The 14446-nt window shown below is 37.2% G+C and overlaps 2 protein-coding genes across 2 annotated transcripts in view; one reads left to right on the forward strand and one right to left on the reverse strand.

Annotated features, from left to right (window-relative positions):
- LOC125658589 (histone-lysine N-trimethyltransferase SMYD5-like) overlaps window positions 1-7941 on the reverse strand; it is an 18241-nt gene extending 10300 nt beyond the window's left edge. Inside the window, exons 1-6 of the mRNA XM_056149278.1 lie at window positions 7824-7941; window positions 4413-4661; window positions 4126-4247; window positions 3289-3358; window positions 2979-3083; window positions 2802-2864 (exon numbers count right to left, since the gene is read on the reverse strand). Of these exons, the coding sequence (XP_056005253.1) occupies window positions 2802-2864; window positions 2979-3083; window positions 3289-3358; window positions 4126-4247; window positions 4413-4661; window positions 7824-7913 (699 nt within the window). The 5' untranslated portion in view covers window positions 7914-7941. The remainder of the gene's footprint in view (window positions 1-2801; window positions 2865-2978; window positions 3084-3288; window positions 3359-4125; window positions 4248-4412; window positions 4662-7823) is intronic.
- On the forward strand, window positions 7898-14002 carry LOC125658590 (E3 ubiquitin-protein ligase TM129-like). Its single transcript, XM_048889877.2, has 4 exons — window positions 7898-8250; window positions 10115-10586; window positions 11441-11600; window positions 12663-14002. The coding sequence occupies exons 1-4, from the start codon at window positions 8037-8039 to the stop codon at window positions 12912-12914; spliced, it is 1098 nt and encodes a 365-aa protein (XP_048745834.2). The 5' UTR covers window positions 7898-8036; the 3' UTR covers window positions 12915-14002.
- Window positions 14003-14446: the final 444 nt, after the last annotated feature.

The following is a 14446-nucleotide window of genomic DNA, read 5'->3' on the forward strand; positions in this document are numbered from 1 at the left end:
TAATAGGTACAGTACCCGCAACGTTATTCTTGACATTCCTATCGTGCTCTATCGTGCGTGTATCCTATCGTATCGTGCGTGTATCCTATCCTATCGTGTATCAGGTTTTCCGTTTTCTATCGTGTTTTGCGTTTATCAGGTCTATCGTGTATCGTGTTTTGCGTGTATCAGGTTTTCCGTTTATCGTGAAAATCGTTTATCGTGTAGCTTCGGAAACTATCGGGATCGTATATAAAATCTAATGAAAAAGTACGATACTTTCCGAAACCTTTATTCGTTTTGTTAAAGAAGCTATTTTTAGGAATCGAGGAAAGACGGTATATTTGAAGGAGAACATAAAGTTGTCGATTTTAAGGCAGAAGAAGAGCTATTTGTCTGTCCAGAGAGAGAGTGAAAATTTATCACAATTTAATTCTAAGTAGTCTGGAAAGTAGGACAGTAAACCGAGCACAGTAAATCTGAAAGCTCCTTCTGAAGTTCATAAACATTTGTTTGTCTAGAAACAGTTATTTGTAATTAACACTAACAGAAAAATAGGGAGTTCCGATTTGAAAGGAAAAATCAGTAAATTACATTGTTTATCACATACATGTATATTTTAATAATGGTTCTTTTTCTTCCGATTTTTTTTTTCCACGTGTATGCTACTTACATAGCAACTGCTGAACTTGTGCGCTCCTTATATCTGATTTTGTGTATCACCTAACATACTCAGGGACATTGTATTTCACACATTTAGAAGATTAAGTTTTAAAAGGGTGCAAGGGTGTTGCATCCCCCAAAATTCTGCTCAACTGGGCACGATTCCGCTGTCATCGTTGTTTTTTTTATATATATACCTTGTACATGTACACATGTACCAATACTCGTACGTGTAGATACTGGAAATTTATGTTGGTTTTGATGATTATTTGATTTTTTTTTACACACTAAGCGTTTCAAAATTGCGAATTTAAAACAAGCCGAGTTTTGTTTATGTTTTTTAAACAGTATATTTATGTTTTGTTAACAAAATATCAATTCAAATAAATATGTTCCAATTACTTATGACTATCAATTATCAATCATAGTGTAAAAATATCTAACAGGTGTAGTGCGGTTGATTTTTTTTTAAAGCGGTCGTTATGAAAATAACTTGAGATGTTGAATGAGCCGTGAACTTAGAGCTTGATGCAAAATAACCCCCTCCTCGCTACACGCACAATATTACTTGGTTTTATTTCATACTCAAGGTAATATACATTAGCATAAGAGAGCTACTGAAGCATGATATCACTACATTATATTACATTTAGTTAATTCCCTGTATAATCTATATATTAAACATTAGGTGACAATATAAGTTTTAGAATCATTGGCTGATAAAATTCATATAGATATCAAATAATGAATTCAATGCCGTATATATTTTATTTTATTTTTTAATTTTAGCTGTGATGGCATTAAAAAAAACAAAAAAAACGTACGACCGTGGATTAAAGAAATTATATGGTACAAAACCGATCAATGTTTTAAACAAATGTTACCGCGACGGGGACAGGTAGCTGATAGTCATCCCGCGATGAGAACGCGGTTTTCCTGAGTTACCTATAGATTACCGCGTTAGATTTTTTCCCATTGCGAGAACGCGGGAAACAAGAAATCCGCTTTGTCCGTAATGTAGGTATATAATGAACATTGAAATCCTTCAATATTATTATCAACATAATGTAAACATAATGTAATTATGTTGTAGGTATCAAAATTTCGTTCCGTCTAAACCGTTTCTAAATTTACAACATTTCTACCAGGTTTTCCGTTTATCGTGAAGATCGTTTATCGTGTTTTGTGTTTATCAGGTCTATCGTGAAGATCGTTTATCAGGTTTTGCGTTTATCAGGTTTATCGTGTATCCTATCGTATCGTGCGTGTATCCTATCGTATCGTGCGTGTATCCTATCCTATCGTGCGTGTATCGTGTTCTATCGTTTATCATGTCAAGAATAACGTTGCGGGTACTGTATAAATTACCTCTTTCCTGAGTGTAAAAATATGGTATGCCTATAATTTTGACCTTGAGATCAAAGGTCAAGGTCATAAAGAGGTCATGAATATACATGACACATAGTCTCATGGTGATACACCCATGTCTTATGGTATGACTATGTCAAAACCCTATAATCAATTTTGACCTTGAGGTCAAAGTTCAAGGTCATATAGAGGTCATGAAGATACCCGACACATCGTCTCATGGTGATAGACTCATGTGTCAAATATGGTATGCCTATATCAAAGAACAAAGAAATCATGGCCCTGACACGAATCCACTGTAAAAACCTTTAATTTTGACCTTGAGGTCAACGTCACGTAGAGGTCATGAAAATACCCGACACATAGTCTCATGGTGATACACTCATGTGTCAAATATGGTATGCCTATGTCGAAGAACAAAGAAGTTATGGCCCGGATACAAATCCATTGTAAAAAACCTTTAATTTTGACCTTGAAGTCAAGGTCATATAGAGATCATGAAGGTACTCGACACATCGTCTCATAGTGATCCACCTGTGTGCCAAATATGGTATGCCTATCTCAAAAAACAACGAAGTTATGGCTCGGACATGAATCTGCACAGACAGACAGTGATTCCTATATACCCCCCTGAACTTCATTCGCGGGGGTATAAAAAATAATTCAATCCCCCCCCCTCCCCAAGGAAGCAGTCACATGATGTTTGCTGAATATACTTCTAACAAGATATATTCCATGGATATATCTTGTACTGAAGGGAAATAATCAAATACTGTTACAAAATTACTTACAGACTGAACTGCGTCTTCAAACAGGATCTCTGTCACCTGTTGCCGTAGCAACTCCAGGGGCTCCTATGCATTTGAAAAATAAAAATATTGGAAAAACATAAAGATTTTTCAAATGTATCACAATAACTAAAGAAATAGATCTGTTGTACATATATTTCACAATCAATATTCTCTTACCTGAAATTTTTCTCCCATCATCTTATGAACCAGTGCCTCCTCCTCATTCACTGTTGTTTTTACAAAGCGAGAAAATTTTTCCAAGACTTCACATTTCTTTGTACTCTGCAAAATAAAATTTTATATATTTGAACCAAAAACTGGAAATATACTCCAATTATATGTCTTAATCCATTTAGATGATAAAATAACAAAGTAAGACGTAATAGTATGAAATCTTCACCACTCTTATCTTTTTTCCATAAATTGCAGAATCTATAATAAAATTTTGTTATGGCCTTTTTCGTTAAATTTCATCATATAAACAAACCTGCTTGACTAGAGCAATCATCTTTGCAATAAGCATTATACTACAAGATTCTGGTGGGAAATGAATGTTTCTGCAAAGAAGAAGTTTATATTCAAAACAAACAATATACTGTAAATAATTATCAATATTTATATAGATCATCTGAAGCAGTAACTGTTACATATACCGTATATACTCGCCTATAAGTTGGATTTTGGGGAGCTAAAAATTGGTTCAAAACTATATCCGACTTATAGGCGAGTCCTAAGAAGATTAGCATTTTTCTGGACAGCGTAATGTAGAGTATTTTTGAACAACTTTGTACTCCAATGATTATCATGATTAATGTTGACTGGACATATTATATCATTTAATGTATTCTAAGATTATATGCAAAAAGTACAAGTATTTACATATCTTAATGATTTTATTCATATTATTGAAATTGATTTGTTGATGAAATGAATAAATATCAGTGCATTTCACAAAATATTATTTGTAACAGAGGTGAATAGGTTTGAGCATTGGTTTGAAATTGTCAACCGATTCTTGAAAAAAGTTATACCGACTTTTAAGCGGGTCAATGGCAAATCCCTCCAAAATAGACTACAATTTAAAATACACAACCGACTTATAGGCGAACCGACCTATAGGTGAGTATAGTACGGTACATACAGTAACAAACAAGTATAAACTTCGAGATTCTTGTAGTTTATATAGGGAGTAACTTTAAAGCAGTACTGTATACACATACCTCAACATATAATGTAGTTTATAAAGAGAGTGACTTTAAAGCAGTACTGTATCTCCACATGTCCTGTAGTTTATATAGAGAGTAACTTTAAAGCAGTACTGTACCTCCACATGTCTTGTAGTTTATACAGGGGGTGATTTTCATCCTCTTTGGATGATCCCATGCACAAGATTTGGTGATACTCCTTCCATGCGTTTTTCTGACATTCCTGACAGCAGTAGGTCACCTGAAAAGTATACATCTAAAATGTATTTGCTATCAATTTTGACTTTCTTCCTAATGTATTTCGCTTTTTACTTGTATGCCCTCAAGGGCCCAAAATTGGTTTCAATAAATCTATTGTATTCAAAGACATAAAAAGAATTGTCAGGACGCATTGTACAAAGTTTACCTGACACTGTGGACATTTGACATACTGAGAAGGTTTGGTTTCATCACACTCGGGGTATGGTAAAGTAAGCGCTTCATTTTCTGTTAATCGTCTACTCTGGTTTTCGGCCGTCTCCAGCGAACGTAAACAGTATTCACACGCCGTATATTTGTAAAATTCATTCCAGAGAAACTGGGAACTGACAACTGGTCTTTCTTCAAACAAAACATCTCCTTCTTCAAAATTTTGTTTCGCTATTAAACTTTTTCCCTACAAAGAAATATATGAAGAATTGCTTTCATAATCTCCTATATAATCATTGAAGATATTTTTCTTTGTGAAGTTAACAGTTTGAGTCATGGTGTCAATATGGATGCTTCATTGGTGAAAATGTATACATAGAAAACCAATTTTGCTAAAAAAGATTTACTTCCTAATAGACAGGTCCAGTCCAAAGACTATTTCTACCTACATGTAGGTATTTAAACCTACTACAGGTAGCTATTTTTACCTACTTTTTCCTTTACCTGCACTTCGTGGCCAAATGCAGGAACAGCGCAATATGGTGAATACCAAATTTCTTGATTCACAGGTCTTCAGAGGTGTACCGCCTTGCAAACCAGATGCGACGGGAGAATGTTGATGTTGTGGGCGACAAACCAGTAAAGAATGATGCAGGTGAGATGTCATTGAACCAAGAAGCAAAGGAGAAAGCTTGGCTAGAGCACTATGAAAGGCTCCTAAATGTGGAATTTGAATGGGACCCTGAACACCTAACCGATGAATCACCAGTGGAAGGGCCACCTGTCCCAATCTCAATTGATATGGTGAAAAAGGCCATCTCCAAGATGAAGTTGGGTAAAGCGGCAGGACCATCAGGAATAGTAGTGGAAATGATCAGAGCCGCAGGTGACACAGGTGTATCCATGATCCGTGACCTTGCATCCTCAATTGTCCGTGATGGCAAGGTCCCCACTGACTGGGAGCAGAGTTTCATTGTCTGCCTCTACAAGGGCAAGGGTGATGCTCTGGACAGGGGCAACTACCGGGGACTCAGACTGACAGAACAAGTCATGAAAGTCCTGGAGAGGATAGTGGACAGCCTTATTAGGCAGTTGGTGACAATCGATGACTCCCAGTTTGGCTTTGTCCCTGGCAGAGGTACAACTGACGCAATATTTGTTGTTCGGCAGCTGCAGGAAAAATATCTCGCAGTAAACAAACGGCTCTATATGGCGTTCGTGGATCTCGAAAAGGCATTTGACCGTGTCCCTCAGAAGGTGATCTGGTGGGCACTGCGAAAACTTGGTGTGGAAGAGTGGATTGTGCGTCTGGTGCAGGGGATGTATGCAAATGCCCGTAGCTGTGTCCGCATTGGTGATGGCTACAGTGAGGAGTTTGCTGTGAGGGTCGAAGTCCATCAGGGGTCAGTACTCAGCCCTCTGCTTTTCATCATCGTACTCAAGGCTCTTTCACGCGAATTTCGCACCGGTGTTCCCTGGGAGGATCTGTATGCAGATGACCTGGTTATCATTACTGACTCGTTGGATGAATGTGTCAAGAGGCTTCTGACTTGGAAAGAAGCTATGGAAAGGAAAGGACTGAGAGTGAATGCAGGCACAACCAAGATCATGATCTGCGGTACGGGTCTTGACCTACTTCAGGACTCGGGCAGCTTCCCATGTGCTGTCTGTCGTACAGGTGTAGGCAGCAATAGTATTTTCTGCAATGGCTGCAAGCACTGGGTGCACAAGAAATGCAGTGGGCTTGTGCGCCTGTCTGTGGACCCTGACTTCAGATGTTCAAGATGCAGAGGAACTGCTCGCTCTCTTGACGGCAGGCTGCAGAGTGATATCCAAGTTGGTCTGGACAAGTTGGAGGTTGTAGGCTCCTTCTGCTACCTCGGAGACATGCTTTCCGCAGCTGGTGGCTGTGACCTTGCAGCCACTACGCGTGTGAAGACTGCTTGGAAGAAGTTCAGGGAGCTGCTACCAGTCCTGACATCACGCCACCTGTCGTATAAGACCCATGGTCGAGTGTATAACACCTGTGTACGGAGCGCTATGCTCCATGCCAGTGAGACCTGGGCACTGACCAAGCCAAATCTTCATCGCCTACTACGCAATGACAGGGCCATGATAAGACAGATCTGTAACATCAAGCCTGAAGATATGGCCACTGTAAGTTCAACTGAATTGCTGGGGCGGCTTGGCATCTACGACCTCGACCTCATCTTAAGGGAAAGGAGACTCCGCTGGTATGGCCACGTTGTCAGATCCAGCAGTGCAGTCAAGTGCGCTCTAAATATACAAGTTCCTGGGAGACGTAGAGTTGGTCGGACAATGCTATCTTGGAGAGAGCTGATGGAGAAAGATCGTAGAGAATGGAAGCTCTCTACTGCCGACCCTCAAGAATGGAGATCTGAGGTGAGATCTGCCATGCGTGCAGCAAGCCCCTCTCAAATGGCATAATGAAATCTAAATACATATATGTACATGCTTCTACATTTTATACACAGTATAGATCAGCTGTAGATGTCACTTGTAATGATAGAGGGCGAAGCCCTCTCACGGCCCGAAGGGGCCGTGAGAGCGGAGCTCTCCCTATAGGTAACACGTATATACATGTTTAAAAGGAAAATACAGGAAAACAATGAAAAATTAAACCATACCTATGGAACTTGAAAATTTTGGTACTAATGTCGTCGATTCGAATACTATCGCGTGGACATGTATTTCTCCATTTTGAATCTCGTCTACCCTAGTTCACGTCGTTCTGAGATGTTACATAAAATTCGTAAAAGCATGTAAATTTTATTTTCTTAATCATATATAATCACTCCACCATAAACGCCATGTTTTTTGTTGTGGTTCAAACGCTATGTTTGTAAATTTGCTAAATAACGACGCTGAATATGACGTCACAATGTAATGTTTACATCAATTGCGTTATATTTCCCGCGTTCAATATATATATAGGCGGATCAAATATCCAAGATTAGGATGCTTTGATACAGCTCCGTACGCGCGTCCTCGTGCTAACTTCGGGTTGTTTTGTCCTGTTTTGGATATAGATACTAATGTCAAAATTTGTTTGCTTCGCCCTCAAACACGGTCACGCCGTAAAACATATTATTTTTCGAAAAATCATAGATGAAATAAATCTAAAACGTAACAAAATTACATGTATAAGAAATCCTGTTTAATAAAATTATAACCTCAATGAAACTCCATGATAACAGCTTCAAAAGCAGTGACACTGACAACTTAATATAAATTCCTTTTGCATCCGAACTTTCTCTAAACAGTGGCCCCCACGTGGGTAAAAATTGGCAAAGCGCCAAAGCGGTGAGGATTTCACTACAGCAAGATATGTATATGTAAAGATAACATGTATATATCTAAATAACTTGTTAGATATCTGCACATTCACCTTCTTGATATTCTCAACACTAATTTCAACGTTATTTTCATGTAGTTGACCACAGAATGCTGCCATGATTTCTACTTTTTGTAACTCCATCACTGAAGAGCTCGATTAAATTAAAAGTGAAAATAGATTCCGTCAGCACCGGATGGTCAAGAAAAGTACAAGACCTAGTAATATTTAGTTATACAAGGAACTATAAATACAACGACTAATCTCATGGGGAACGAGGACACGTTAAATGTTATTTTTACGATCGGGTACCTGTTTTTCGTTCTGTGTTTTGTTGCACCTCCGACCGAATTTGTTTCAGCAGGTTTGACTATCCAGAATGTGCTGGCAAATTACCTAGGCAGTGAACAACTCCATTTCATTGAATACCACATGAAAAGGACAGCAATAACCTTGCTTATTCATTCACTTTTACCATTAGGTAATTTTTTGTTAATTAAAGAGAGAGACTTCACAAAAAATATGGTGAATCAGGTTGGGAACACTTCCCCATTACTATAGCTAGATCTTCTTGCTAAAACGCGATTATCCTTCTTTAGCAAGAGAGTAAATATTACCATAAACAGGTGTTTTGGCGTCTTTATTGAAAGTAATGGCAAATTCCGTGCAATACTGAATAAGTGCGCGACACACTCAGCATGACGCAAATTGTCTCTATAAAATTTATAACAGTCAAGAAATTTCATATCAATGTTGCTGCGTAAGAAGGAAGGAGACTGAAATCCAATGCACATCATGAGCGTTTTTGTTTTGATTAATATATTTGCAGAAGTCTCGGACATATTACCACTTTTTCTTCTTTACATGTGTAATGGGAAGAGATGTACTCCACGAGTGTTTTACGCAGTTGTATGGGGTATATTTACTCTCGCTAGAGAGGGATGATTGCGGTTTTGTGAGAATATCTTTTTATAGAGGATGTGTTCCCAACCTGTTAATGTGTACATGTAAAATGTATACGTCTATGTATCGTTTGGATAGCATTAAGCGATATGCAGATTTTGAGATAATTAAGGGCTCATCTGTGTAGGAGGTGCATTTAGTGTTATTCTGAATGCCTAATACAAAGTGCATCAACAGTCAGTTAGGTCGAGGAAGATGTATAAAATAAAATGTGATAAGTGACTGCTGATTTAGATGTAGGGAAGTCTAAAATAATTTAAATACAAAAATACAATGGAACAATATATGTTTATTTTTACTGAAATGAACCCCCCAAAATAATGTACCAATATATTTGTAAGTAATACCCTACTAGATATCAGCTTAGTATATACAAGCTACAAAATAATGTGGTGCATTAAGTATTCCATGTATTTATTTACTCCCTGAACACTTATCAGGCCAAAATAAAATATATATATGTGTTTCCGGCTTCCCTACCCTACCTACCTTTTTCCTGCTGACCCTAAATATTTTATTGATGATATACATGTATATAAAAGAAAATAAAAATCATGAATTCGGATTTTTTTTCTTTTTGCATTGAGTTTCTCTGATTTTCATTTTAACTACTATTGATCTTCAAAATGTGTGAAAAGTATTTGTAATGAACATCATGTATAATTGTATATTGACCTGTATTGAAAGCATATCAAAAACTAAGATTTCAAATAAAATGTTTTGATAGAATAAAATGTTTTACTTACCTACCCTACCTAATTCTTTTGGAAGTGAAATAGGAAACACACATATTTTTTATTTTGGCCTCACTCGATTTGTTTATCAATTGAATTCGGGTGATAAAACTGTGTACATTCACTTATGCTTTGTCCCACTCTAGTCCTATGTCGTATGTGTGAACAAAATTGTTTAACACCAAACTAACTGTTTGAGTTCTCTATGTACAGGAAAATAACTCGGACACATCTTGAAACTTGCATATGTAATCACACCTCAGCAATTTCGCCGGTTGGCTTTTTTATCTCATCAGATCTGTGTAAACTATTATGTTACTCTAATTTGACTAAATGAACATAGCATTGGGATGTATTTGTTATTTATATTTTCAGGGTATTTAACTATTACATAATTAGGATTTACGAGTTATTTATATTTTCAGGGTATTACGTAGGTATTGGGATTTACGAGTTATTCATATTTTCAGGGTATTACATGATTGGGATTTACGAGTTATTCATATTTTCAGGGTATTACATGATTGGGATTTACGAGTTATTTATATTTTCAGGGTATTATGTAGGATTGGGATTTACGAGTTATTTATATTTTCAGGGTATTACATGTACGTAGGATTGGCATTTACGAGTTATTTACATTTTCAGGGTATTACGTAGGATTGGGATTATTTTCACCTCAACTGGGTTTGTTCGCTCCGTGGAATGTGGGACTCTTCTGGAAGATCTATCTAAGCTGTTGTGTTGTAATTATCTTGACGTGTTCCTTACTCTTCTACCTGTGGACAAGAAACAAATTCAGCAGCCATCCGATAGCAAAAGAACTGACTCTGCTTGGAAATGATGCGTCGTGGAGAGCAGTGGCTTCTTCCATTAACGTAGAATTCAGACGGGTGGATAAATTTACAACAGGTGCTCCAGGTCGTAGGCTGATTGTGACAGATTCGTGGGTGATGAAAACTTCTACGTACTATGTGTATGTAGCCCATCAGAATGATATACACCTGTCACTGTCCAAGTCGGAGGAACACGATATTCATTATGAAAGCATGACATCGGTGCAATTCCTCAAATTCAACGTTGTAAGCATAAATCCGAAACTGAAGCCATTTAGTATCAGGTAAGGCAGGGTTGATAATTTATCGTGATTTTAATAGTGTAGCACTTGCTGTGATCTAAGTTTCATAATTATGATAAATTGTAAAACAACATGAAATTGTACAATTTATTCATTTCAAGATTTTCACATTATTCATGTATATTCCTTAGAGAGATGACAGCAAAGAAGTTCCACTCTTAATGTTTAGAATGTTTAACAAAGATATTTCTAATGGTCAGCAAAAATTTGAATGTCAGTTGTCAAGGTACATGGTAGATACAGAGCACATAATTCTTTGTTATGTAAACAAGGCCTGTTCCTTGTTTTTGTTTACATATGTTAAATATACACTGTACTAGTAAAGGTTTCATTTAAAGCACATTTTTATGCCCCGAAGATCAAGGGGCCTGTCATTCTGTAATTCTGTCATTCTGTCCAGTCTGATTAAAACCAGCCCCCCCCCCCCCCCCCCCCCCCCCCCTTACGACGATAGGAGAAGGGGGATTGGTTTTAATCAGACTGTAATTCTGCCATTTTGTAATTCTGTCATTCTGTCTGAAGCATATCTATAATCTATATGTAAAGAAAAAAATGGCATGAGCCTTAATTAAATTGTTTACTAGCAAAGAATTGTGAGTTTTTTTAAAAATATCTCACTTGTAACTCAACAACTGATATTCAAATTTTGGTTGACTAATGGAAAATACTTTAGTTTTAAGCATTGTAAACAATAGAAATGGAAAAATAAAATTTGAAAATTTTCACCTCAAATCGTGTCCATGTCCCTTTAAAAGAGTTACTATATTTTATATGGTAGATCTCTTGTAATGAAATGATTGTATTTTAATACAATATTGTCATAACGTGTATTTCAGATTAAATGCTTTAGAATACAAAGATCTGAAAGACAAGCTGACTACGCCCATTGTCAATGCCAGGAATATAGTAATAAAACAGTCACTCAGTGACCAGTTCCTGGAGGCTTTTAGACACCAAGTCAACCTTAACCAAGGCTTCCATATGCCGGAGGGAATGGTTTGTAAATTGATGACAGTCTGATTAAAATAGATCTTTTGGTGCACTCACTTAGACTGCTGACAGCATACTGATATTATGGAGCATAAAAGATCTAATTTTAATAAGATTGGAATTGATTACTAAGTTTTTCAGGTTTAGTCACTTATAAGTAATTTCCCAGATTCAGTACAGTGAATCTCATCCACTCGGACATGCTTGAAGCTATAAATAAATCGTCAGCTTACACAATCTCTAGATTACAGAGTAGTTTTGCAGTAGAATTCAGAATTGAATTACAGTACTGAACTATGTTTACTGATGTAGTGGTCAGCTGGGTTTGATAGATGGTGGCCAGATAGCTCAGTTGGTAGAGCACCTGACTAAAGATTCAAAGTGCCTGGGTTCATGTCCTGGCCTTGTCCCTTGCAATTTCTCCCTTCCTAGCTGTTACATTTGGTGCCATACACCAGCCCCTGGAACTGACTGCCAGGGGAAAAAGAGCCTGGGTTGCTTGTCCCTTGCATTTTCTCCCTTCCTAGCTGTTACATTTGGTGCCATACACCAGCCCCTGGAACTGACTGCCAGGGGAAAAAGAGCCTGGGTTGCTTGTCCCTTGCATTTTCTCCCTTCCTAGCTGTTACATTTGGTGCCATACACCAGCCCCTGGAACTGACTGCCAGGGGAAAAAGAGCCTGGGTTGATGTCCTCAAAATATAAACACATTTAAGGAGAGAGGACTGTAGTGGTCAACCAGGTTTGATCACCAATGGCCATATAGTTGGTAGAGAACCTGACTAGAGATTTAGTTGGTAGAGAACCTGACTAGAGATTTAGTTGGTAGAGAACCTGACTAGAGATTTAGTTGGTAGAGAACCTGACTAGGGATTTAGTTGGTAGAGAACCTGACTAGAGATTTAGGGGGACCGGGTTCAAGTCCTGGCCTGGATTTCTCGAAAAGAACAAGTCGAAACTTGGACTAAGATTTTACTCAAATTTATTAAATTTTAAAGTTTGAAATTTTTTCGGGAAATCCAAGCCTGGTCTTCTCTTTATTTATTTCTATTTATTTTCATATCTAAGGAATCGGACACTTGCATAGGCTGCATGCAGAAGGAGTCTGACATCAAGTTAGTGAAGCTGTGTGACGGTCTGCAGGTCGGACAGTGTGTTCAGTGTTACTGTCGCCCCATGTGGTGCTTAGAATGCATGGGAAAATGGTTCGCTAGTCGTCAGGACCAACAAAGACCAGAAATATGGATGTCCGGGAGCTCACCTTGTCCAACATGTCGAGCAGTCTTTTGTGTTTTAGATGTTTGCAGAATTGTAAAATGAAGATGTTTGGTGTATATGATAAATTATTTCCTTATACCTTTACATGTATATGTAGGATTCGTGGTCTTGGTTGCATTTTTAGATGCCTGTCTTATGATTGGCCGTATCATGTTATAGGCTTTCTGACCTGTCCATCTGTCTGCTAGTTTTTTGTGTTTGGGTCATATTTTTCACACTGTGAGGCTTAGGACTGTCGGTGGATGCATTTTGTTTTGTAAACTAAAAGTAGGTGACTGTAGCCTCCTTCTGGAAGTTTATAGCGGTACATAATGAAAATGTTGGTCACTGTGGCCTCCTTCTGGAAGTTTATAGCAGTACATAATGAAAATGTAGGTCACCGTGGCCTCCTGGAAGTTTAAAGCAGTACATAATGAAAATGTAGGTCACTGTGACCTGCTTCTGGAAGTTTATAGCAGTACATAATGAAAATGTAGGTCACTGTGGCCTCCTTCTCGAAGTTTATAGCGGTACTTAATGAAAATGTAGGTCATTGTGTCCTCGTTTTTTAAATCTATGGCTATACATATTATATTATCTAGAATGTTGTTGCTTAATGTGAAGCTATTGTCAGTTTTCGGGACAAACATTGTTGTGTAATGCATTGTTGATTGACACGTGACCTAGATAAGACTCTGAACATTTTATTTTTAGAACAGAGCTTGGAAGAGTTACATAAAAATGTGAAGTAATACCTGTTGAGTGGCATGGTACACTTTCTAGAAATTAATTTTCAAAAAGTTTGTTTTAGTATGAATAGATTGTAAATATTGTGGTAATAACAATATGTAGAATTACATTGGATAATACACTACGTGTGGCTGGACTTGATGACTAATTTCGACAGTGCCATAAACAGGTCTAAATCCCCGTGTGTTACATGTAGTTCAACTCAGCAGTAAACTAACAACGGATCATACTGTTTTGTGAACTTTGATCACCAAGTTAGTATATTTTCATTGGTAAATATATTTTACTGTAGATAATGTTATAAAAGAATTCTTAAATCTTTGATTTGTATGTAATTGATTTTTACTGTACTTGGATAATTCTGACCCATGTTCGTCCAGGATAAAGAATTATCACATTTTTGCAGATTTGAATTTAGTTTAGGACTTGCGGCCCGTTGAGATCTTTGATACTTTGAAAAAACATGAGTTGATTGCATTAGTTTAACTTCGATTTGGAGGTTATGCTATGAAAAAACAAGAGATTGGAGTTGGTTGCAGAAAAGTTTTTACAGGAAGGAATACAACGCATTTGAAACATACGTTTTTCAAATAATAATTGAAACAGCAAAAATGGTAGAATATGAGTTTCAAATACAGTTAGGCGAAAAAAGAAGAGTACAATTTGAGTTAGAAAAAGAGAGAGAGAGATAGAGAACAAACAAACGAAAGAGAAAGAAAGACAATTTGAGATAGAGAAATTAAAATTATAGCGGGTACCTGTATTTTTTCTTTTCAGCTGTCGGGACTGAATATGATGCACCTTGAAATATTGGATTAGTTTCAAAATTTCAAGAAAAATCGATG

The sequence above is a fragment of the Ostrea edulis genome, chromosome 9 (genome assembly GCF_947568905.1).
Source record: "Ostrea edulis chromosome 9, xbOstEdul1.1, whole genome shotgun sequence".
NCBI lineage: Eukaryota > Metazoa > Mollusca > Bivalvia > Ostreida > Ostreidae > Ostrea > Ostrea edulis.

Excerpts from the sequence above, each read along its gene's own strand:
- LOC125658590 (XM_048889877.2), top strand. The coding sequence starts at position 8,037 with ATGGGGAACGAGGACACGTTAAATGTTATTTTTACGATCGGGTACCTG. Across the intron at positions 8,251-10,114 it reads TCATTCACTTTTACCATTAG|GGTATTACGTAGGATTGGGA; the intron begins GTAATTTTTTGT and ends TTACATTTTCAG. Across the intron at positions 11,601-12,662 it reads TCCATATGCCGGAGGGAATG|GAATCGGACACTTGCATAGG; the intron begins GTTTGTAAATTG and ends TTCATATCTAAG.